General features: G+C 37.3%; 1 protein-coding gene across 1 annotated transcript; it reads right to left on the bottom strand.

Annotated features, from left to right (window-relative positions):
- Positions 1-375: 375 nt before the first annotated feature.
- Positions 376-24,620, bottom strand: macc1 (MET transcriptional regulator MACC1). Its single transcript, XM_028818316.2, has 5 exons — positions 24,470-24,620; positions 13,911-14,039; positions 6,991-9,047; positions 1,416-1,604; positions 376-1,059 (listed from the first exon to the last, which is right to left on the bottom strand). Exons 2-5 carry the CDS (start codon positions 14,023-14,025, stop codon positions 847-849), a joined length of 2,574 nt encoding a protein of 857 aa, XP_028674149.1. The 5' UTR covers positions 14,026-14,039; positions 24,470-24,620; the 3' UTR covers positions 376-846.
- Between the last annotated feature and the right edge of the window lie 308 nt (positions 24,621-24,928).

Genomic DNA, 24,928 nt, shown 5'->3' with positions numbered 1-24,928 from the left:
TGCTGTACAGAACAGAAATTGCCTCCAAATAGTAGTACTGGAAAAACAAGTTGGAGGATTCTATTATAAAAATACTTTGCACAATTGTGTAAAAAATAGAAAAATCTGTAACAAATAGTTTATTAGACACATTTTTAAAGTTACTGCCCAAAATAATTCATGCCAACTAATATAACCTAAATATATATTGTCACTGTTAATAATCAAAACAAGTAATCTAGTATACATTTACGAAAAAATAGCAGAATTAAATAGAAGTATACAAGTGAAAATACATAATGTAACATTCTTTAAACCACTTTACAATCTGAAAACCAGAAATTATTACTATTATACAGTATTGTACACCAAGTATTGGAAACAACAAAAAAAATCTTTAATATATTATAGACTGAAAGGAAGCAATGAAATGTTGACAATTCACACATACTGTAATTTGGTAGGCAATTGTCCATGATTTAAATATGGATAAGTACATTATTGAAGATTGGCTCGAGAAACACATCCAGTAACTACATTTCAGTTTTAGCACTGTTGTTAACATAAAATAATCGGATGTAACATTTCCTCATGTTAATTATAGACACTAAAACATAAAAATTGATTCAAAAACATTTAAAAACTTTGTATTTGTATAAAATGTATAACTAAAATACATACACAATATGGGTAAATAAATAGCATACATAAAAATAAGACTCATAACATTTGCAAAAAAAGTCCACAAATGCACATGCTTTTTTTTCCTACCGTTAGATTGAAATTGTAATTATCTGCCCTTCTTTAAACATTTATAAAACTGCTAAATATTTACAAATATCTAATAATATTTCCACCATCGTCTAACTATTCATCATCTGTCACTGGAAATGCATCCCCTCTTAGTTTGTCCATACAACTGACTAAAATCAGGACGCCTGTTAGCTGCCTCCATTGTTGAGTAACTGGGCTTTTCATTTTGTCCAATGCCAAGTGCAGATCCTGCAGTACATCTCTATATGCATCCCCATAATGCGCACTCCAAGTGTATATAAAATCGTAGGCAGGTTTCCACATTGCCTGTAATGACAATACTAAATTAATCTTAGCTGTGAAAGAAAGTTAAACTGGCTATCTCAGCATTGCCTATTCATGATAATTTAGGCACTTTAACACTGCCAGTAAAGTTGACAGCAGAATTTCAACAAAGCCTCATGCCAAAGTGTAATTCTAAGAGCAAAATTATAATTTAATAATGTGAAATATCTATATATTGTAATGCTACAAATAACAGGTAAAACCAAAACAAAGCATATACAAAAATGCTACTGAAACCCAAAATATATGTATACTATATCTATAAATAAATTAGTGTATGAAACTTTTTGGAACAATTACTAGGCCATACTAGAATCACAATAAAGCACAGAACTCACATCTGGATTAACTTCTCCATTTTTGCCTCTGTGTGGTGCTTCATAACCTTCAATTTGAGTTTTTGTTAGCTTTGCAATTTTTTCACCAAGTTCTCTCCATCGAGATCCAAGTTCTACAGCCGCAGACAAGATTACCGTATTTTGTGTAAGTCGCGCAACAAGCCCGTGGCAATTTATCTTCAATAGTGCCTAAGAGAGGAGACAGAAATCAATAGATATTTTATTGAGGATTTGGCGCCAAACAGAACCCCTTTTCTTTAAAAAAAAAAAAAAAAAAAAGTATTTGAAGACCATTAAGAAAATAAAAAGATCAATTTGTCTATAATTACACTTTTATCCTACCAATAGCACGTAATACAAGTGGAATACACTGCTAAAACAATGAAAAGCTGCAGAAGCACAAGAAACATACAAATTCATAGCTCTTCAGTCAGGATGTGCATCATAAAGCACAGGCCGTGTTCAAGTTTAGAAATATTTAAACACTTCAAATGGCAATCAAAATAAATCAGAGTTGCAACAGAAGCCATGTAAGTAATATATGAAGGCAAGAAAATATTTTAAAAGATCATTATATGAAAATCTAATTTCACTGCCATTGTGTGATTAGTAGATGGAAGAAGGTTTAGAAATAGCTAATAGTTTTACACTCTAATTAATAATGAAATTTAAATTATGAATAACTTTAATTTGATAACTAGTTTAAAATATTTCCATAAAGAACTAATGATGAATGAAAAATAATGGAAAGCAAGTATTAAAAATAATGTTCATGGAAGGATTTAAAGAGGCGCATCTATTACATGCTATAACACTGCATAAGTAATCAGAAGTCGGTGTCATTTTCTAAACCATAGTAGCTAAAGAATAACACCACCATGTTCAGTATAAAATTCCAAAGGGGGCACTCATAAGCTTGGGTCTGCACCTTATAAAAGTCATTGGCCTGTTGTTCAACTTGTATTGAAATATTCATAAACACGCAACAAAACACTGTAGAAAGAACGTACTCAATTATTTTACTGATTCTTGAAGCGTGTCAGACCAAGGACCAACTCATAGTTAAAAGTACAATGGACTACCTACTGTTAATGTATGTATTAATTTAAAAATAACATTCAAACCTAATTAGCATTTCAAAGTTATGGAAAACTTACTCTAATCTGTAATAATCCCTTTATTATTTCAGATGGTATGGAAAAAGGATGAAGCAAAGGCAGTATGCCTTACTCACCAAGTGTAGTGAAATGGAGTAATCACTACAACAGGAGTTGAACAAAACTAATACAGTAAGTCCCCAACATACAAACTTTCAAAAATACAAATGTACATGTCCAATAAATTAAAAATGTAAATAATCAAAAAATTTAAAATGATAGCATAACTTTAAATTTCTCTGCAGTGCGTAAGTTAGTTTGTATATCAGGTGCTAGGGAGAGCACAAAACCCATGTTATTATTGTTTACATTCTCAGTCACATACATGCATCCTCTACAAGTGGATGTGCTTTTGGCTGTATCTTTATTTATATGGTTTATTTCAAGTGCAGGATGTCCAGAATTAAGTATGTTCAACAAAAACACGGGGACACAGTTGGAAACTCATTAAGGGTAAGTTCTTTTTCAGTGAGAGAACCACATTAACATGCCATACAAAACCAAGTACTGTGGTAGAGCACCGGTGCAATAGTGATCTTCGGTCAAATCTCATGAACAGCTTGTTCTCATCGACTTGTCCGAATTGACTCTATACAACGTATGATCTTCAGATATGAGCATCCCATCAGGAGTGCCATGGGCTTAGCAAGGGCTTTTATTTTGATACACTCAAACTGGAGTTAGCACAGGAAGTACTTTTTTTATGATCACATGGGTTTGTTTGCTAGCAGTAAACGTGTCTACTGTACTGAGATCAGCTGATAGAAAACAATGGAAACAACAAATAACTTTCAGTTGTTTGTTGTTAAAATGCACTAGAAATCGGTAACAAAAAATACAAATATTAACTTTTAAAAACACTTTCGTATGTACTGTACAGTACAAATATGTTTTTGATAGGAGTTGAGCAGGTAGATAGGTTAGGTCTACATACGTAGGTGACCTGATACTATAAACAGCAATATCAGCTGATGTAAAACAATGGAAACAAAAATTTACTATCTGTTGTTTATTGTTAAAATACACAAGAAATCTGTAACAAAATACAAATATTAACTTTTAAAAGCATTTTCTTATGTACAAACAGCTATACATGTACTGTACATGTTCTCTGTAGGAGTTAAGGGTTGCATTGTGTTCGGGGTGCCTAGGCTAACTTTGCTGGACTTACAAATCCACTCTCAGAACAGGACTCGTTCATATATTGGGGACTTACTGTAGTTGCACTGAGTATTCAATGGTGGTTATTTTACAGCCTTTTCCCATGTCCTTAAGATGAAGGAAGTTAATTTGGTAGTACATAGGTTGGGCAGCAGCTCAGTTTTTAGAAATAAATGTATAGAGTGGATTTAGGATATAGCTGGTTGGATAATGAATGGATGGATGGATAGAGCCTATATACAGTTGATTCAGAAAGCATAAATAGGATTTAAAATTTTTTTGCAATTTTTTTTTAAAAAACACTGAAATATTACATTGGCACAAGTACAGGTGCTGGTCATAAAATTAGAATATCATGACAAAGTTGATTTATTTCAGTAATTCCATTCAAAAAGTGAAACTTGTATATTAGATTCATTCATTACACACAGACTGATGTATTTCAAATGTTTATTTCTTTTAATGTTGATGATTATAACTGACAACTAATGAAAGTCCCAAATTCAGTATCTCGGAAAATTAGAATATTGTGAAAAGGTTCAATATTGAAGACACCTGGTGCCACACTCTAATCAGCTAATTAACTCAAAACACCTGCAAAAGCCTTTAAATGGTCTCTCAGTCTAGTTCTGTAGGCTACACAATCATCGGGAAGACTGCTAACTTGACAGTTGTCCAAAAGACGACCATTGACACCTTGCACAAGGAGGGCGAGACACAAAAGGTCATTACTAAAGAGGCTGGCTGTTCACAGAGCTCTGTGTCCAAGCACATTAATAGAGAGGCGAAGGGAAGGACAAGATGTGGTAGAAAAAAGTGTACAAGCAATAGGGATAACCGCACCCTGGAGAGGATTGTGAAACAAAACCCATTCAAAAATATGGGGGAGATTCACAAAGAGTGGACTGCAGCTGGAGTCAGTGCTTCAAGAACCACCACGCACAGACGTATGCAAGACATGGGTTTCAGCTGTCGCATTCCTTGTGTCAAGCCACTCTTGAACAAGAGACAGCGTCAGAAGCGTCTCACCTGGGCTAAACACAAAAAGGACTGGACTGCTGCGGAGTGGTCCAAAGTTATGTTCTCTGATGAAAGTAAATTTTGCATTTCCTTTGAAAATCAAGGTCCCAGAGTCTGGAGGAAGAGAGGAGAGGCACAGAATCCACGTTGCGTGAGGTCCAGTGTAAAGTTTCCACAGTCAGTGATGGTTTGGGGTGCCATGTCATCTGCTGGTGTTGGTCCATTGTGTTTTCTGAGGTCCAAGGTCAACGCAGCCGTCTACCATGAAGTTTTAGAGCACTTCATGCTGCTGACGAACTTTATGGAGATGCAGATTTCATTTTCCAACAGGACCTGGCACCTGCACACAGTGTCAATCCTACCAGTACCTGGTTTAAGGACCATGGTATCCCTGTTCTTGATTGGCCAGCAAACTCGCCTGACCTTAACCCCATAGAAAATCTATGGGGTATTGTGAAGAGGAAGATGCAATACGCCAGACCCAACAATTCAGAAGAGCTGAAGGCCACTATCAGAGCAACATGGGCTCTCATAACACCTGAGCAGTGCCACTGACTGATCGACACCATGCCACGTCGCATTGCTGCAGTAATCCAGGCCAAAGGAGCCCCAACTAAATATTGAGTGCTGTACATGCTCATACTTTTCATGTTCATATCTTTCAGTTGGCCAACATTTCTAAAAATCCTTTTTTTGCATTGGTCTTAAATTGATATTCTAATTTTCCGAGATACTGAATTTGGGACTTTCATTAGTTGTCAGTTATAATCATCAACATTAAAAGAAGTAAACATTTGAAATACATCATTCTGTGTGTAATGAATGAATCTAATATACAAGTTTCACTTTTTTAATGGAATTACTGAAATAAATCAACTTTGTCATGATATTCTAATTTTATGACCAGCACCTGTATATATTCAGACCCTTTGCTATGACACCTGAAATTTGGCTCGGGGCATCCCATTTGATCATCATTGAGATATTTCTACACCTTGTTTGGAGTCCATCTGTGGTTAATTCAATTGACTGGACATGATTAGTGAAGAAACACACCGGTCTATATTAGGTCCCACAGTTGACAATGTGTATGAATGCCAAAACCAAGTTATGTGGCCGAGGGAGTTCCCTGCCACACTTAGAAACAGGATTGTGGCAAGGCAGATATCTAGTTATACAGAAATGTACAAGCTGTTTTGGATTGAATTGCCTGTTTTAGTCCCAATGTTTCTCATATGCTTAAGCTCTAGGTTCTGAATTTCAAGACATCAAAAATTGTGTTTATATAATTCACAGTATAGCTGATTGGCTATTGGGTGAAAACTGTAATATATCAAAGTGCTGTTTATGAAAATTGTTAAGATTAATTTAATACTGGCAAGAAGCAATATAAAGAGGTTTGGTGGCTGAGCTGTTTTTCTCTCTCAGCTTGGTCACTATGCATTGTTTTCACACTGCCCTTGTGAATGTGTGGGATTTCCACCATTAACTAATTTTCCACACATGTTCAATAGATGTATTAAGCTGTTTAATGATTCTCAATTAGTCCAGTGTGTTCTGTAATGGGCTGGGTGCCCTAGTTGCTTTAATGGATTCCAATTCCCTACAACCCTAAATTTGTAGTAAATAAGTGGATGAATGGAAGTATTTAGGCATTATACAGTGGTAAAATGGTTATAAATATCTTTTGACCAAAATAGAGGCACAAAGTCCTTAGAAAGCTGCTACCAGACACTCTCATTGCTAGCAAAAAGTCTTAGTTTCCATTGTGGGTACTCTTGTTGAAATGTATACTCCTCACCTTATCTGATAAGATGATCAATGCAAGACAAAGTAACATTGCAGGGATCTCTCTTGGGGATACCAGCAGGACACTAAAGTTTGAACAATGGACCATAGCTCAAGGATGAGTAATACTGATTTACAGAACTTTGCCCCACTGTTCAACCAAAAGGATGGGCTTAGGAGGGCCCAAAAAACCAACAACAAGATCTCCATTCCTTCCTTTAAAAACCCTTGTAAGATCCAGATTGTATCCTGCTTTGTGTGTGCCTTGTTAATAGGGTTAAACATTTATCAGCATTGTTGAAGCCAAAATTGATAATTGACCAGTACACTAAAATTTTCATCTGTACTAAACCAAAATGGCTAGTTTTAATAATTTAAATGCACTCTTCCAAACCCAGAATAAATTCCCAAAGAAAGACTTAAAGAACTGTTATAGAATCATTGCTTACAATAATCAGCTCATGCTGGAACTTCTTGGAGCCTTTTTCAGAATGGCAATCTTCTTTCAGCTTCTCAAGAACACATGCCACTTTTTCTGCTTCAGTTTGTGCTCTGGTTCTGTTAATTGCCTCAACTGACATGCTGGAGTACCCAAGGACATCGGCAAAAGCTTTCCAACTTGGAATGTGTTCCACTGCTAGTGTTTGAATTGAAGAGTAAATATAAGTTAACTTCTTAAATGGTAGTACAATGCTGTTAAGAAGTTCAGTTGTTGTAAGGGATACATCAGTAAAGTCGATGACTTGCTCTTTTGAAATGACCTTAATATTTTTACAATGAACAAGTCCAATTTTTCCTCTTAGAAATCCAATGTACCAGTTTTTAACTTTGTTCATCCCAATTGCTTTAACTCTGTCTAGGGACAAAAGTGCTATAGTATCTCCTTTAAAATACTCCAACAAGTATTCAATCTTCGGTTGCCTGAGCACAGATTTTAAAGCAATCCCAAAATGATCAATGCTTACATTTCTTTCCTGAAATTTAGGAGATCTGAAAATTGTTGTCTCAGGAATAGGCATCGACATCCGTGCCTCCATGCGCCGTTGTTTCCATTTTGGTTGGTATCTGCTCACAGGTTTTGGTGCAACACTTGGAGTCTGCACAATAAACTGAGCCAAGTCATTGTAGCTTAAATCTTTAACTATAACATTTAGGTTAAAAGGGCTAATTTCTCCTGTGCAAGTTTTGCTCACCGGGAATTGCAGGTGAAGAACTCTCCCCATTTTAAGTTGTACAAGCTTAATCTGTTTAATTTGATCAGATGATTTAATTTCAAAATCAGCCTGCACAGGGACAACCATAATCTGAAGGTCTTGTAGCTTTTCAAGGTGAAACTGATGTTTTCCCCACAACTGAAGTACAACTGGTGGTAAGGTTTTGTTTCCCCTTTTAATATCTGAAATTGAGAGTTTTGTGGGAATCTGATCATGACCAAAAATTGCACAAACAGCTGTAAAAGAAGGGTGTACATGTTTAGGGCCATAGAATCCAATAGTGATTTGTTTCTTGATGTAATCCCACACTGATGTTGCAGGTGGCTGGATACTTTTGGCTTTCGCTGCTGCAATAATGTACATAAAAGGTTGTAGCTGATTCAACTTAACTTGCAAAGTGTTTTTATAGATGTAACAGTTGGGCAAACTTAAAAAAGGACCATCTTTTTTATAAGCACTAAGACACACAACTTCGGTCATGACCTGACTTAGGGGATCATTCTTCACTTCAGCTGCAATTTTCATTTCAACAGAAATACATTCTCTTGTGTTCAGATTACTAAGACTTACCTCCACAAGTGGACTTATTATTGTTGAATGTTCACTATTAAGGCCTTGAGGAGGATCAAGGAAAGCTTTTAATGAAATATTTTGTGTTTCCCCCAGCAAAACATGACCTTCAGGAATATGAGCGCTGATGTCAGTATCCGGTAGCTGAACAGAGCCTCCATCATGGCCTATTTTGCAAATTATGTGCGTCTCTGAAGCTTGTGTCTGAGCCCAACCAGGACTTTGACTCATAACACCCAAATCAAGACAAGATCGAGTTAACTGTCTGTGACTCAGCCAAGCTAACTTGTAAGCTTCCCTGTCATTCTGAAGCCATTCAAAATTAGGAGTTAAATATTGATTTGACGGAACTGTGCTCTTCTTGGGACTCTCTTTCACATCCAAAATATCCAAGAGATCAGAAGTACTTTTGCACCGACCTGACTGCCTTGCTGCATTTTTTTGAAAGCTTAAAAGATGATTAATATCAAGTTCATCAGAGGAACTACTAATGGACTCTGTAGTATCATCTCCAAAAATAGCAATGGGATCCTCTTTTAAAATAGAGGAAGGCAAATGTGTCCGCTGTGAGTCATTTGTGTGCACAATATCTTCTAGAAATGGATTTGATCCTAGCAGACGATTCCAAAATGGGTTGGAGTTTTTTGAACCATGCAAAACATTAGGCTGTAATACAGGCCATTCCAAATGATTTCCAATTTGAGTACCATCAACGTAATTACCTGCAGTAGAAGAAAAAAAAATATCTTATGATATTAACACAAAAACCCAATTAGGTAGTGATAAATAGACACATTTTCAAAAATAACACATTTCTTATAACAAAAATACACTTTTAACTAGTCAACAGAGTGCATCAGAGCAAGAACTATCATATGGTTTTAACATACTAGGTCTGGGTATTAGCACTGATGTCCCAATTCAATTTGATTTCAGTTCACAATGTTCTGATTCAATATCGATTATATCTTGATTATAAACAGGCATTCACCGATATGCTTGAAGTGCTGGCTTTTTTTAGAGATTACTTATTCATTCACAGAGAATATTAATAGTATGTGACAAACTTCAGTAACACTTTTTTGAAGGATGTCTACATAGTGACTTCATAACATGTGCATAAGCATGGAATGACATTTAAGAAGTAATACTTGATTAGTAAAAAATAGGTAACATCAGTTTTTGCATATTGTGGAACAAAATATCATTGTTCTTTAAGAAAGAAAAACAAAACCTTTTTCAGAACACTGCACTCATTCAAAAAAATCACCATAATTTAACTAACATACGTATTGCCACATCAGAGTCCACAAATAATATCTGGGCTCCTTGTTTTAATACAATGCAATGGCATCCAATTTATAAAACATCTATATCATCTTGAGAAAAGAAGTATTATAACATGATAAGTATGCTATTCAGTAACTTATTCATGTGTTATGAATCTCCATTTAGACATATTTCTGCTAAACTGTTTGCCAAATTTACTCCCCTATTGGACATTTAACACAATCTTGAATTAGTCAAAATTAAATATACAAAGATACAAGCCTTCCCACTGTATAATTCTACAAATTACATAAGTGTTTTAAAACAATGATCTGGATCTAATGCTAGTTGAGAAGAGCATTGGATGAATAGAACATAAAAGACAAAGGAACAGCCATTGTGACTGCTAACGATGTGGTAGAACTTATGGAACTACTTCACACTGGCTGCTTTGCACATACATTTACTTTGGCGTTGCAGGCTGCTCTGAAAACTTCAGCAATTGCCTGCTTTCTTGGCTGGGTGAGTTGAAAACTTTTCCCAACAGCAGTACAGCTAGCCACGTGCTTAAATAGAAAGCAACACTCAAACTTGCTATTGATACAGTCATGAAATGGAACAACATATTGAAGATACTAGAAAGGTTTTTGGAACAACAGCCAGCCATCTCAGCAGCTGTGGATGTCCAGATATCCCAAGTTAGGGCTATTCTCTCCACTGACCTGAGAGATGTGCCAATGCTTTGCTTAAGAACGTAATTGAGCCTAGGTACAATAACTTCACTAATTTGCTTTCTGGTTGGTATATCATACCATAGTTCCAAAACCTGGATCATTTGTCAAAAGTCCTCGTTTTCAACAATAGTGTAGGACCTCTTATCTTTAGAAATAAAAACTGCTATATATTCCTGTACTTTTTGGGGACAAGAAGCAAATGAAATGGAAGCCTGGAGCTAAATGTGGTCTCCAGGGTAGATTTAGGCTCTACTCATTTGGATGTCAACGGAGATTGTTTATGGGTGACGTCGGGATAAATGATTTCTCAAATTTGTTAAATTCTGAGTTGCACAGTTTACATATTCATCTTAAAAATGTTGGGAAATTAACACACTTTCAAAATAAGTAGGATTCTGAGAAGCTAATTCATGCATTTATTTCTAGTAGGATCGACTGCTGCAATGTGGTGTTTACTGGATGCTCAAACTGTTCTTTATACAGCTTCTAGTTAATCCAAAATGTTGCTGCAAGAATTATTACAAGGACAAGAAAATACAAACACAACTCCAGTTTTTAAATCCTTACACTGGCTCCCGGTTAAGTTTAGGGCAGATTTCAAAATCCTCTTTTTAACATAAATCTTTAAATGGCCAAGGTCCTGTTTACTTATCTGAGCTTATCACGACTTACAAACCAGAGCGCACATTAAGATTCCAAGATGACGGTCTACTTATGATTCCAAGGATTAATAAAATAACAGTGGGAGGTTGAGCTTTTAATTACAGGGCCCCTAAACTGTGGAACAGTCTGCCCGCTACTATAAGAGATGCCCCTTCAGTATCAGCTTTCAAATCCCAGCTGAAGACTCACTACTTCAGTTTAGCATATCCTGACTAGAGCTGCCGATTAACTGTACAAACTACATCTCTGTTGTTGGACATTAGCACTAAAACATGTGTAATATGATAGTTATAATTTGTTACTAAACCCCCCCACCTATTCTCTTTCTCTTCTCGGTACTCAAATGTGGCACTGCGCACCTGCCAGGTTTTTTGCCTGCCTAAGGTAAAGTCATCTCTGATGGAGGATTGCTGGAATCATCGGGTGGAGTGATCCTTTCGTCATATTGGCTGGCCCAACACTGTCTCAGCTAGGAAAGGCCAAATGGGGGAGGCACCTTGATGGCTGAGGTCTCCAGGACTCTAAACAAATCCAAATCCTATTATGTGATATCATCTACTGTTAAATTCTACTCTGTACTTGTAATATTTTTATTTTACTATTATATTGAGGATTACTTGTATCCTTTTCTGTTTATTGTATTGTATTGTATTGACCCCCTTCTGTTTGACACCCACTGCATACAATGAACTATGAGAGCAGATGAGCTATCATGGATTGAATGGGTCCCAAGTAAGAATTGGCTCCTTCTGTATAGAATGGATTATTAGAAAAAAAAAAAAGAAAAAAAAACAAACATTCACAGACCCAGAGACTATGAAAGACCACATATTAGCTAATGTAGAGGAAATAGCAAAAGATAAAGTAAGGAAGAACATAATTTTATACAGTCATAAAATGCCAGTTTCAGATACCACAACCATAAAGAGTTGAAGTACTATTCTTTTAGAGAGATTGAAAAGAGCCAATGTAACGTTACTAGCTGTTGACAAATCCACCAATGGCAGCGACACATACTATGTATGTGAGATTTTTACACTAAATACACCAAATCACTGCATTAAATGACAGCACAGATGGGACCACCTGCTGGGCATTTCTGCCTGATGCACTTCTGATGGTGACACCTTGCTGACTGAAGGGTCATTGGCCAGAAGCCACCCTTTACAATGATTAGTAGTTCATGTACAAGCATACCACTCCCTGGTGATGCTTCAGCAGGGTTGAAGTATACATGTGTCAACTCCAACCCATAGTACACAAACTTAAGAACATTTATAACAATGTATGGCCAAAGTTCTCATTTATGCCACACAAGCCCAAGTGGTGGTATGAATCAACAAGAAATCAAGTGAGAACATTTAAAGCTTTCAATTGAATTTGTAATATTCAAACTGAAAAATAACTGAAATATTTTATAAATTCTTGTGGAGGAAACTGAAATCCACTGAACAAACCCCAAGACAAGGGTCAAAAACAAAAGAGGAAATCAAAGTCATAGTCAACTACCATATACTGTATGTAATGATTGGTTTTCTTGACTAGTATATAGTCACTTCCATTTTAGACAGTGATGCAAGCTTGCCTCCAGCTTTCTGATTAAAAAGCAATCAGTGTTCCAGTAATCAAGAAGTCTATCCACCAATCAGCACTATTTTTACATTTGTGATGATTTGCTGCAATATTCTGCTTTACTAAAGAACAGAGTACTTATCTCATATCTAGAGAATCATATAATGAAGCTGATAACAGAATACAAGTACTTCAAAAGTAGTATTGGCATGAATATGAATAGTGATAAGTAGTACTGACGCACACATTGAGCAAAAGTATGATATACCAGAATATTTCAAGTGAGACATAAATATGACAGGAAATTCATATCAGAGTGTAAGAAGCACTGAATGCAACAACTACATAATGAACTTACACTTTGTACAGGATAGTAACCAGCCTAAGTGGAGGTCAAGGTGAATGGCAGAAGAGCATTAATATAGTGTATCAAATTATTAGCTATGTCTAGAAAATCCACATGATAACTTTGTTAAGATCTAGCTTCTTATACAGATACCTAGCACACATTATTGTACAGTAGTTGTCAAAACAAAGTGCCTTCTGAAAAGAACCTTCCAACAAAGAAAAAAAAAGTGTAAAAAATAAAATAGATAGCCTTTTCATAAAGATGTGAATCCTGAGGAGGTAGAAACAAAAAATAACCTATGATTCTGAAGTTGTTATGCTGTACAAAAGCACAAAGTTAAACAGTAATGCCAAAATGCTACATAGACTAACACGTTTTCTTTTGTTCCACTGTGTAATATGGTTATTAAAAAGCATATTGAAACTGTCTAAACAGGATGCTAGGTTGCAAAGAAAAAATATCTTCATGAGATTTTGAATTGCTTTTTGGATCAGTATTAGTGTAGAATATACTGTACATGTTCTGTATCCACAAGGGCTTCCATCGAGTGCTCTTGGTCCCTCTTTCATCTTACATGCATGCTATGTTAACTGGTTACATTAAATTACTGTGGTGCAAGTCACTGCCTATCTGGATTCCCTGCAATGGACTGGTATCCAATACACTAGTTACTAATTTAGGCCGGATGTTTCTGGGACAGCATCTATTTCCCCAAGACAAGGAGATAAGACGAATGGGATCAGACCATGCAAGAAATGATGGACAAATACATAGTATGGTGACAGAAAATTTATTATGTTACTTTCCTGCATGTGGTTGATCCCAGATATTTTTCAGGGCAATCTGGGGTTGTATTTATGTATTTTGCTTGTCATAAGAATAAAATACAACACATTATTTTAATAAGGCAAAATCTTATTGAAAAGCAATGTGTGTTATTATTAAGTGCTAAAACTTGTTTACTTATAGTTCTTAACACAAGTACCACAAAACAGTACCTTTTAAAGAATTATTGTTTATTGGACTTTCATCATCAAGATCAATCAGCGATCCCTCCGATCTGCTTCGTACTATGCCCCCAGAATGAAAAGACTGTGCTCGAACAGTTGACATTTTTTTCCGTACACCTGAAACATTAAAAAGTAGACTGTAAAATGTGAACAAGATGAAACAGCATCTACATCCTGTAAACATTATACTAAAATGTGATGGTATACATGTGGAGAACTTCTTCACTTTTAGTTAATATAATTACTCATTTAATGAGGTTTACAGCTCTAAGCTTCATTTGAGAAATGAATTTTTATCAAGAATTATACTGTAAACGCTCATGTTTTTCCAGAAAGCACTTGAAATACTTAAAAACTTATAATGTTCATTTTGCCCTTAAGAAAGCATGAAGAAATCATTTAGCACATCGCTTACATTTAGATTATAAAAGCAGTTAATCATCCTTTGAGAGTTTGCAACTAATATTAGGAGATAAACTGACAGAATAAATTGAAATATAGCCTACGGCCCGAATGTTACTGTATACAATAGAATATGTGTCATTAAAGCACAAAGAAAAAAATAGGAACATGCACTATCCTTTAGAGAATAACTACATTAAAAACTGAAGGTCTTTATTTTAAAAAAAATGAGTAGAATTGTACATGGTTGATTATTATCAAACTTATGGACAAAGAATTAGTGATTAGGTTGCATGGTCAATTCAACTGATCGAGCTGCCCTGCAAGACACCCTACGACTTCGCAGGATCCCCACCAAGGGTCCTGGATATTGTGACTGGCCTGTACACTGGTAATGAGAGTGAAAGCTGAAATTCTGCATTTTTCCCCAGTTGATTCTCGGGTTTATCAGGGGTGTGTTCTTCCCACTACATTGTTCAGTGCTTGCATGGACTGGTGTTGGGCAAGGCTGTGGGATCCAGCAGCTTTGGGACATCTGTTGGTAAAGAAAGATTCACTGATCTAGACTTTGCCAAAGATCCTGTGATCTTCATGGAGTCAACGAAGGCTATGAATGGGGCTCTTGAAAGACTGAGTGAGAAGTCGGAGTGTCTGGGCTTGTGAGTGTCCTGGATAAAAAACAAGATCTAGGCCATTAATGACCTCTTGGGCACAGCCATCAGCAGTGCGTTTGTCTGCGGAGAGAGTATCTACCTTGTCGAAAGGTTTACATACCTCAGCAACAACACTCATGTCTCGGGTGACTCTTCCTATGAAGTCAGACGGATTGGGAGAGCATGGGCTCATGAGTTCGCTGGAAAGGAGTGTGTGACTCTCCTGATATCTTTGTAAAAGGATGAAGGTCCAAAGGCTTTACAGGCTTGGTGCTTCTTGTATTGCTATATTACTGCAAGACATGGACACTATCTAGTGACCCGAGATAAAGACTGGACTCCTTCGGTACTGTGCCTCTTTGGAGAATCTTTGGGTACCGCTGGTTTGACTGTGTGTCGAATGAGCAGTTTCCCATTAAGTCCTGAATGAGGCACATTACCTACATTGTGAGGGAGCGTCAGTTACGGCACTACGGCCTTGTGGAGCAATTCCCCAAGGGTGATCCGGCTCACAGGATCCTCATTGTCGAGGAACCCAGCGGCAGGGCCAGGACAACAGGGTGTTCACTTAACACCTGGCTGTGGTTGGTAGATTGTCACAGGACTGTGTGCCTGCCTGGGGAATTGCCAATCAGAATTTCGAGCTGTTTCGTCATGTAGTGGGTGCGGCAACGTGCTGTACCAGTGCGTGCTCCCCAACCTAACGTGTCCTGACCTGTTGCATGGTGCATAGTATAGCTGTATCAAAGCAACAGAATCCTGGATTCAAATCTCACTACTGGAAAAAATGTACACAATATCTCCCATTTTCTTTATGTATGCTGCATTGCCTGTTCTAGGAGTCTTTTGGCTTTCTTACTGCATCTTTAAGATGTCAGGTCAGTTTAAATGGACGCTCAAATTGTGCTGTACAAACAAGTGTCCTGCAGTGAACAGGTGCCTTCCCCTTGGTTGGTTCCCTGCTCAACATCATTTAATTTACTAAGATGATGAATGGGGCAGCACGGTGGCGCAGTGGTAGCGATGTTGCCTTGCAGAAAGGAGACCTGGGTTCGCTTCCTGGGTCCTCCCTGCATGGAGTTTGCATGTTCTCCCCGTGTCTGCGTGGGTTTCCTCTGGGTGCGCTGGTTTCCCCCCCAGTCCAGACATGCAGGTTAGGTGCATTGGCGATCCTAAATTGTCCCTAGTGTGTGCTTGGTGTGTGTGTGTGTGTGTGTGCCCTGCGGTGGGCTAGCACCCTGCCCGGAGTTTGTTCCTGCCTTGCACCCTGTGCTGGCTGGGATTGGATCCAGCAGACCCTTGTGACCCTGTGTTAGGATATAGTGGGTTGGACAATGACTGACTGACTGAGGAATGAATGTAAGATCTGTGAGGTGTTTACCATCATGCTGAATTTTTAAAAAAAAACAACACACATACCCCAAATGCATAAAATAATTGTTCAAAACTATTGTCAGGTATCGTGAAATCCAGTGAGAAAGATATGTACTAATTTTATACAGATAAAAAAGTAAAAAGCAAGTGTCATTCAAAACTAAACTGGTACATCAAGTAATCCAGGCTTCCAGTCATACCAGCCCTTCCCTGAACTCATAGCTGAAGTCTCATTACTAATGGCTCAATCGTCCAAGTGATTTCTAAGGCACAGACAAAGAGAACGAGAGGCTGGGAGAATGCGCTGATAGCAAGTTGCCGCATCCACTTGACAAACCACCTGGATTGGGATCCGATTGCATTATGTGACACCTCAGCACCACACTGGAACAATGTGAGTTTTTTATGGTGGCTAGAGTGCTAATCCTGCCACCAAAACCCCAAGTTTCCCCTGTAAGTTACAGAAAAACAAATGAATTGTGCAATGATAGAAGGTGCTGAAGGAGATTCTAAAATGTAATCTTTGTAGAAGCAAAATCTTAAAACTCAAACATAAAACTGCAGAACTTGAAAGGATGCACTTAGTCATAAAATTAGATTGGTTACAAAATATTCAGTGGTACATTCTGTAAGATGTGAAATAAATAACTATGGATACAAGTACCTGTGAGAATGTGAAAATGTTATTCAAAGAGTGCCTTGTCTGTTTTATAAATACTCTGTTTTAGAAAATAGATTTTTGAGTTTTGGCTGAATAGTGTACTGCACTGTGTGTTGTCAGCTTTTATCAAGTAAAAGTTTGGTCCAAGTACGTGTTTTTAATCTCTGATTGGACTAATGACACACTTCCATCTGTTTGCAATCACCACCAAAAAGAAAGGATATAAAATTAAGAACGAACACTTCCTTAATTAAGCACTTAAGTACTTACTAAATGTTCACGGGCATTTTCTACAGCATTATTTGTGCTATTAGTGATTACAACAAAAAGTGGATTCTAATTTAGCATGTCGTCATGCCATTCATACTTTGACTACGTGATTTTACAGGAACTCAATTTGTACTGCAGAAACTCTTACCAATACCATTAATCAGTATGATTTTGGTTGAATGGGTTGGAGGGTATTATACAGATCTTTGACACCAGAGGATTTTTTTGGCAGCAGCTCAATAAATAAACAAATACAAACATACATAATGGGCTTAACACATACCAGACTGACTAAAAATAAAGAAAAATTCTGACTTGGCACTTACAGTGAGGCACTGTACAGGCATATTGCTATTGGTAAAAAGGTGCCCCACTAGTGTTTCTTAACATTGGCTGAGAGTAGTCAGTGTAAATGTATCAGAGAGAGAGAGGATGTGCAGCATTGTTCATAATAGCAATTAGTTTGGTTTTCATTCTCTGAGCCTGCCCTTTCAATTAGCTTGTTGATTGTTCAGCCTCTCTTAAAGTGATGTTACTGGCCCAACACAGTACGGTGTAGAAAATCACAACAGCCATCACAGACTTGTAGAACATGTAAAGGATGCCATTATCCACATATATATTACCATTGTTATACGAAAGATGTCCAGCCTGTCAGTGAGGTGTGCTTAATGATATGTGATAATTTTAGTTGTTCCCATTACGATTTACATGTAAATAAATGTGAATGCAACTATTATTTTGTTTTGTAATGCTTTTAACTAGTGGTTTTCAAACTTTTTAAGGATCTAACTAAGAAAAACAGTACCATGCCGGACCTAAAGAAGATGACTCATTACCATTATGAATGCGGAGACATGCATACACAAATAAGATATAAATAACAGTAGTGATATAATTAAAAAATAAAATACTTTTATCGAATGAATATTACTAAATGGCAAAAGTGAAAAGCAAATATATTGTTATACTGTTAATGAAAAAATAATTATAATTCAAAAAAAGGAAACAGGTTTCTATATCACTGTCAACCAAAATGTTTAGTGTAAACATTAGCAAACCTTAAGAAAATAAAATTATCTTTATAACAGGTGAATGGTCACTTAGTAATTTCACCCATGGTATTGGAGATTGGCACATCTTTCCAGGCATACATCTCAGTTATACTCAGCTAGATAAAAAATAAAGTAATCAAAACATTAATGAATTAAAGCAGTTTTTTAAATATGTGTTAAATAACATTTTTTAAAAATACATTTTTTCAAGAAAGCTTCAACCTTTATTTGCTTATCCCAGTTTTCACTTAACAATTCAATAAGCCAAGTAATGTATTTATCAGAGAATCAGTCATTTTAGGGGGGTATGCACAAATATTTATGGTTTTTGAAAGTCATGATTAGAAAATACACGTCAACTAATAATAAGCATTTATTGCCAAATTTGCATGGTTGTCCGATTAGGAGTGAGACAAACACAGTGAATTTAACTGAAAAGTTACAGGGATTGACCGATTACCTTGGTCACACATGGCTTACAATAATGCCATAATAGCTCATACAAACAATACCACCATACAATGTCACTAGGTAAAAAAAAGAACCAAAAAAAAAAAAGAGCGAGAACATCAGGCATCCATCCATTTTCTAGCACCCATCACAACAACATCAGGTGGACAACCACCACCTGGGCAGGGTACCACCAAAAACTGTATATTCAAAGGAATTTTTGGTCTATCAGCTTCACTTGTAATTTGAAAACCCATTACTGAAGTATAACCTTCATTAAAATTAAAGACTAAAAGCTATGATCAACAACATGGATACTTAAACAACCATTAGAACCTCACAGCACAATTTCAGAGTTCTACTTTTTACTAAAATGAACTCATTCTTAGTTTGTTTTAAGTATATGTCACTCATTTTTTGTAATCAAGGGAAAAAAGAAAAGGAGTAACAGGACTTACTCTGAAACTTCTACCTAGATCTAAGAGTGTCAGATTCATTCCTTCATCTGACTTAAAGTACAACCATGCAGAAACACAAATTACATTTTTATTATGTTCAAAACATTGCAAAAGGCTCACAGAACTCTAGCTTGTGGAAAAAAAAATCTAAAAGAGGAAAAAAACATTAATGACTGAAGTAAACTGCCAAAACAAGCTCAGCCACATTATTGCCAAAGTGCTGAAAATCTCCTTGACCATTAAATAAATTGGACTACCACTAAACCCACTTTAACAAAAATGAAACTTGCTCGCATTGATAATGTTTTAGATGGCTTAAGAAACTATTTTTATTATTGTTATTATTCAAAGATATATCCCTTTAATACTTAAGGCCTTTCCATAAAAAACTTTTCCGTCAAGCAATGTCAGCATTGCTGACATGAGAAAATTAAACACTACCTAAGAGAGCACTGAATTAAAAGAATTACGGTTTACCCAACTGAGTAAGCTGACAGAAAACAATGGTTCTTTTGTAAAAGACTTGAGACTGAATCTGAAACTTACAGTAAGTCAAGTGGATAATGATTCAGAATATTAATGCATGTTACACATTTCACAATGTTAACTGTTAAATTCTGTGAAGGTGGATCTTTCTGGTACTGATAGGCAGTGAGTGCTTAGAGAAATTATATATATATATATATATATATATATATATATATATATATATATATATATATATATATATATATATATATATATACACACACACACACACACATATTGAGTGGTGCTGGAAAGTTTGTGAACCCTTCACAATTTCCTATATTCCTGCATAAATATGACTTAAAACATCATCAGATTTTCACACAAGTCATAAACGTAGATATGGGAAATCCATCTAAACAAATGAGACAATAATATCATACTTGGTCATTTAATATTTATTGAGAAAAATCACCCAGTATTATGTATCTGTGAGTGGCAAAAATATGTAAACCTAGCAGGTAATTTGAAGGTGAGATTAGAGTCAGGTGTTTGTCATCACATTGATTGACAATCAGGTGTGAATGGGAACCCTGTGTATAATAAAAGAACCAGGTTCTACCAAGGGAGCATGCCACAGACAAGGACATCTCAGAAAAAGAATTGTTAATGCTCATCGTGCTGGAAAAGGCTATAAAACCATCTTTAAAGGGTCCGGGCTGAACCAATCCACACTCGGACAGATTGTTTACAAATGGAGGAGGTTTAAGACTATTGTTACTCTCTCCAGTATTGCTCGATAATACATACTGTAGATCACTACAAAGTAAGGCATGTGATTGTCCACGAGGTCACAAAAGAACCAAAGGTAATTTCTAAGCAACTAAAAACCTCCCTGACATTGTTTAATATTCATGAATCCAGCATTAGGAGAACACTGATAAACAGTGGCGTGCAAGGCAGGGCCACTGCTTCCCATCTACAGTTTGCTGTAGAGCATGTGGACAAGCCTAAAAGTTAATGGAGTAATGTTTTATGGACAGATGAAACCAAAACAGAACTTTAGTTCAAATGTGAAGCATTATGTTTGGAGAAAGAAAAAAACAACTGCATTCCAACATGAGAACCACATCCCATCTCTGAAAAATGGTGGTAGCAGTATCATCCTTTGGGCCCGTTTTGCAGCAACTGGGCCAGGACAGCTGTCATTGTGGATGGGAAAATTAATTCTGAATTATACAAGTGAACTCTAAAGGAAAATGTCAGGACATCTGTCTGTGGACTACATTTTCAAAATGCAGCAAAACAATGACCCTAAGCACACAATGCATTCAACCAAAGAGTGGTTGGAGAAGAATAAAATAAAGGTTTTGGAATGGCCAAGTCAAAGTCTGGACTTTAACTCAATAGAAATGCTGTGGAAGGACCTGAAGGGTGCAGTTCATTTGAGAAAACCCAGCAACATCCCTGAGTTGAGGCAATACTGCATGGTGGAATGGGCTAAATTTCCTCCAAGACAATGTGCAAGTGTTATATAGCGGGAGTTAGTGTAGTAAATGGGGAGAGAAGTACCTGCATGTGAAGGTGCAGTCTTTCTCAATTGCTTCATTGGCTTCCTGCAGTGCGCAATTGAGATGCAACGCCCACTGAGCCTTAGTTAGAAGAATGGGATGGCACAAGAAAAAGGGGGAAATCAAAAGGAAAAAGGCCAGAGGTTAAAAGATGGAGAGGAGGAGAGTGAGGGTGAGATCAGGCGCAAGGCAAATGAGTGGATGAAAGGCAGACAGCTGGGGGAAGTCCCTCCGAGCGTGCAGATGGTGCTCGATGGCTGATGACCACTCCAGATGAGTGACCTGGTAGCTGGAGTGGCCGAAGAGCTGCTCATTTTTAGCAACTCACCAAAGTGAGGCAGTGTGGCTGCAGAGCAGTGAGGCTGAGAGGGGCATTCTGCGGGTGGTGCAAAGGACCATAAGGATGCAAGTCTGGTAGCAGGAGTCAGAGGCTCGATGGGATGCCCTGCCTGGAGCCAGAGAGGGCTGCAAGTGGCCCAAGCCAAGTAGATACACTGAAGGTGGGCCAATATGCAGATTAGGTACCGCCTTGGCCTCAAGAGCCCATTTTGGAAATGAGAGGGAGGCAGGGAGATGTCCGTTTTTAAGTACTGCAGTCTTGGCTCATGATTTTTAAAGACAGTTTCCTGCCAGTTGTTTTAATCTCATTTTTATGGATTCATTATTTATTTGATAATTCTAACCTCCACCAGCACCACTTGCTTTATGGATTATTTATTTATAGAATATGTTGAAGCACTGCACTTTTGGACACAGTTTTGTTTAGTTGGTTTTTAATAAACACACTGAGCACCATTTCAGTATTCCTTTGCTTTGTGTGTGTTTTGTCCTCATCTGCCAAACTTATCCGGTTATGTTATTGGGTTCAGGAGGCTCCCAGACAAGAGTGGGAGCATGGAGCTGACCTGCACAATCACTGCAAGACCTTCCAGAAAGTTAGTTACAATTATTGATGGAAAAGGGTGTCGCACCAAATACTAAAAGCAAAGGTTCACATACTTTTGCCACTCACGGGTTAGTGACATTTTAGGACAAATATGTAAATTTGATGATGTTCTAGGTCTCATTTATGAATATGGAAAATTACAAAGGCTTCACTAATTTTCAAGTGTGTGTGTGTGTATATATATTATATAATTATATATATGGTAGAAATAGTTTACTGTCAGATAATGCAAAGAGTACGCAACACGTGTTTCGCCCTAATTCTGGGCTCATTAGGCGTACATACTCACTGCGCCATCCCCCCCAACCACCAAGGGAATCGAACCTCGGACGTCAGTGCTAGAGGTGAAGCAGGGGGGTGCAGTGAGTGTGTACGGCTGATGAGCCCAGAATTAGGATGAAACACGTGTCGCGTACTATTTGCATTATTTGACAGTAAACTATTTCAACCATTCTTACAAAAAGAGCCCAGCTATCTTACAAAAAGAGCCCAGCAGCGTCTTTACTTCCTGCGACGACTGAAGAAGGTGCACCTCCCTAAACCCATACTTACCACCTTCTACAGAGGCACCATAGAGAGCGTCCTGACCAGCTGTATTACAGTCTGGTATGGAAACTGCCATGCCTCCGACCGCAAGGCCCTTCAGAGGATTGTGCGGACTGCTGAGTGCATCATTGGCAGCTCTCTACCCAGTCTGCAGGAGATCTACACCTCACGCTGCCTTCATAAAGCCACTAGCATCATGGCTGACCCCCACCAACTGTTTACTCCTCTTCCATCTGGAAGACGACTCTGCAGCATCAGAAGCAGGTCTGCGAGATTGTGCAATAGTTTCTTTCCCCAAGCAGTCCGGCTCCTGAACACCATGCTGCCCTCCTCCACACTGGACTCTTTACTCCACACACTCTCTGGAATAAATAACACTATGTAATACTGTATATGTTTTTAGTTATATATCTCTTGTGTACTGCACCTTTTGACTCTGGAGGACGATATTTCGTCCCACTGTGTACTGTAAGTATATTGTTAGGATGACAATAAAGCTCTACTACTACTACTATGATCTGCTTCTCGCAACTGAAAGAGGGCACCATGACGGATGTTAGCCAACTTGCTGACCAACCACAAGCGTTACCTGGTAGGTAACCACTAATACAATCAGATTCAATGTGATTCAGACTACGAATGCCATGAATTTATATATATATATATATATACACATACATACACATACTAATTTTCAAACGGCCTCTTTGCAAAACTTTGTGTGTATGTCCAGATGCAGTATGGTGTTTAGCAATGCATCACCTGGAATGCAAGTTCTAATCATTGCCCAGTCACACACAGGATCACCACTGCTAAGCATGTTGGCATAAGAGGCAACTCCACTTTGGTTAGGTGCGTGTTAATGATTGAGTGGGAGATATGGTAATTGGTTTAATCTTCCTCTAGTTCCAAACAATTTAACTCCATCCAAGCACCCATCGATTGTGCCAATCAATGTTTTTATTTTATTGACTTATTTGTATTGTGCAGCAAGAATGCACGACCTACAACGCAAAACTGGAGCAGGTGGCTTTTATTTTATTTTAGATTATTTTAATTCTTAGTAACATCCAGTCATAAATAAACAAGAATTGCGGGGCATTACACTCTAACGGGAAAAATCGATTTCAGCAAGGATGGGGATACTTTCGCAGAGTTTACACTATTTGAGGGTGCGATCATATTTATTTAAACGTAAATGTAACTGCGTAGAGGGTAAATAAATAAACAATGGAAAATATAAACAAGGACAATAACAAAAAAAAAAAAAACACAGCATTAATTATTACCGATGCCTGAACAGAAACATCTATTTCAGAGCGTACCCACAACGACGTCCTGAAACGTGTCTCACATGTTCGCCACCCCACTACTTCCTACAACAGTAAGGAATGTTGATAATATAGAAACCGAGTCCCTGCTCTGATTCTTGTTGCTTTCCTTTACTTCGTGCCGAAGTTACCCATACGCCTTTACGCTTACAAAGGCTTAAAAGTAAAGCAACGTTTGTACTACTGACACTAAAATTAAAGTACTAATGAAATTGTCATAGTTTATTTAACCAATTAGATGACAAGTGCACTATGCAAATAAATTCTCATGACATTTTTACGTGCTAGAAGAAAGTAAAATACAATGTCGGTAACACACTTGTTACTATTTACATAAACAGCTAATACTCCTAAAAACATACCTGTTCGTAATCCCGTCAAATGATTTTCTTTTACCCGTGTATTTCTTTTTAATTCAGCTGTTGTTATCGTACAGCATACCACAATAACTTTGAAACTGGGAGCGCCACTTACATACACACCTTACAGACTATACGCACAGCAGGTATTCAGGATGACAGAGGTGCATTCTGGGATTTATAGTTTAATGTTTCCATTTAATTCGTGAAGCAGCAAGCTACTTGACTACAATACCCACAACCGCAGGCACACATACATTTAGATCACAATACCTAAATGATGAAGTGTCGTCACAAAACTGGTTTCGGTGGAAGGAAAGAGAAAATGTCACATAGCCATGGATTGAGCGAAGAATTCGCACCGATTTGCCCTGAATTATTCTTGTTTTTTTCAACATTTAAAAAATATTATTTAAATCTTAACAAATTAAAATATTCCAGGTACGTCTAAGCATTTGTAAT

This window comes from Erpetoichthys calabaricus, chromosome 13, assembly GCF_900747795.2.
Source record: "Erpetoichthys calabaricus chromosome 13, fErpCal1.3, whole genome shotgun sequence".
Lineage (NCBI taxonomy): Eukaryota > Metazoa > Chordata > Cladistia > Polypteriformes > Polypteridae > Erpetoichthys > Erpetoichthys calabaricus.
This window is presented reverse-complemented; position numbering and strand designations above follow the sequence as displayed.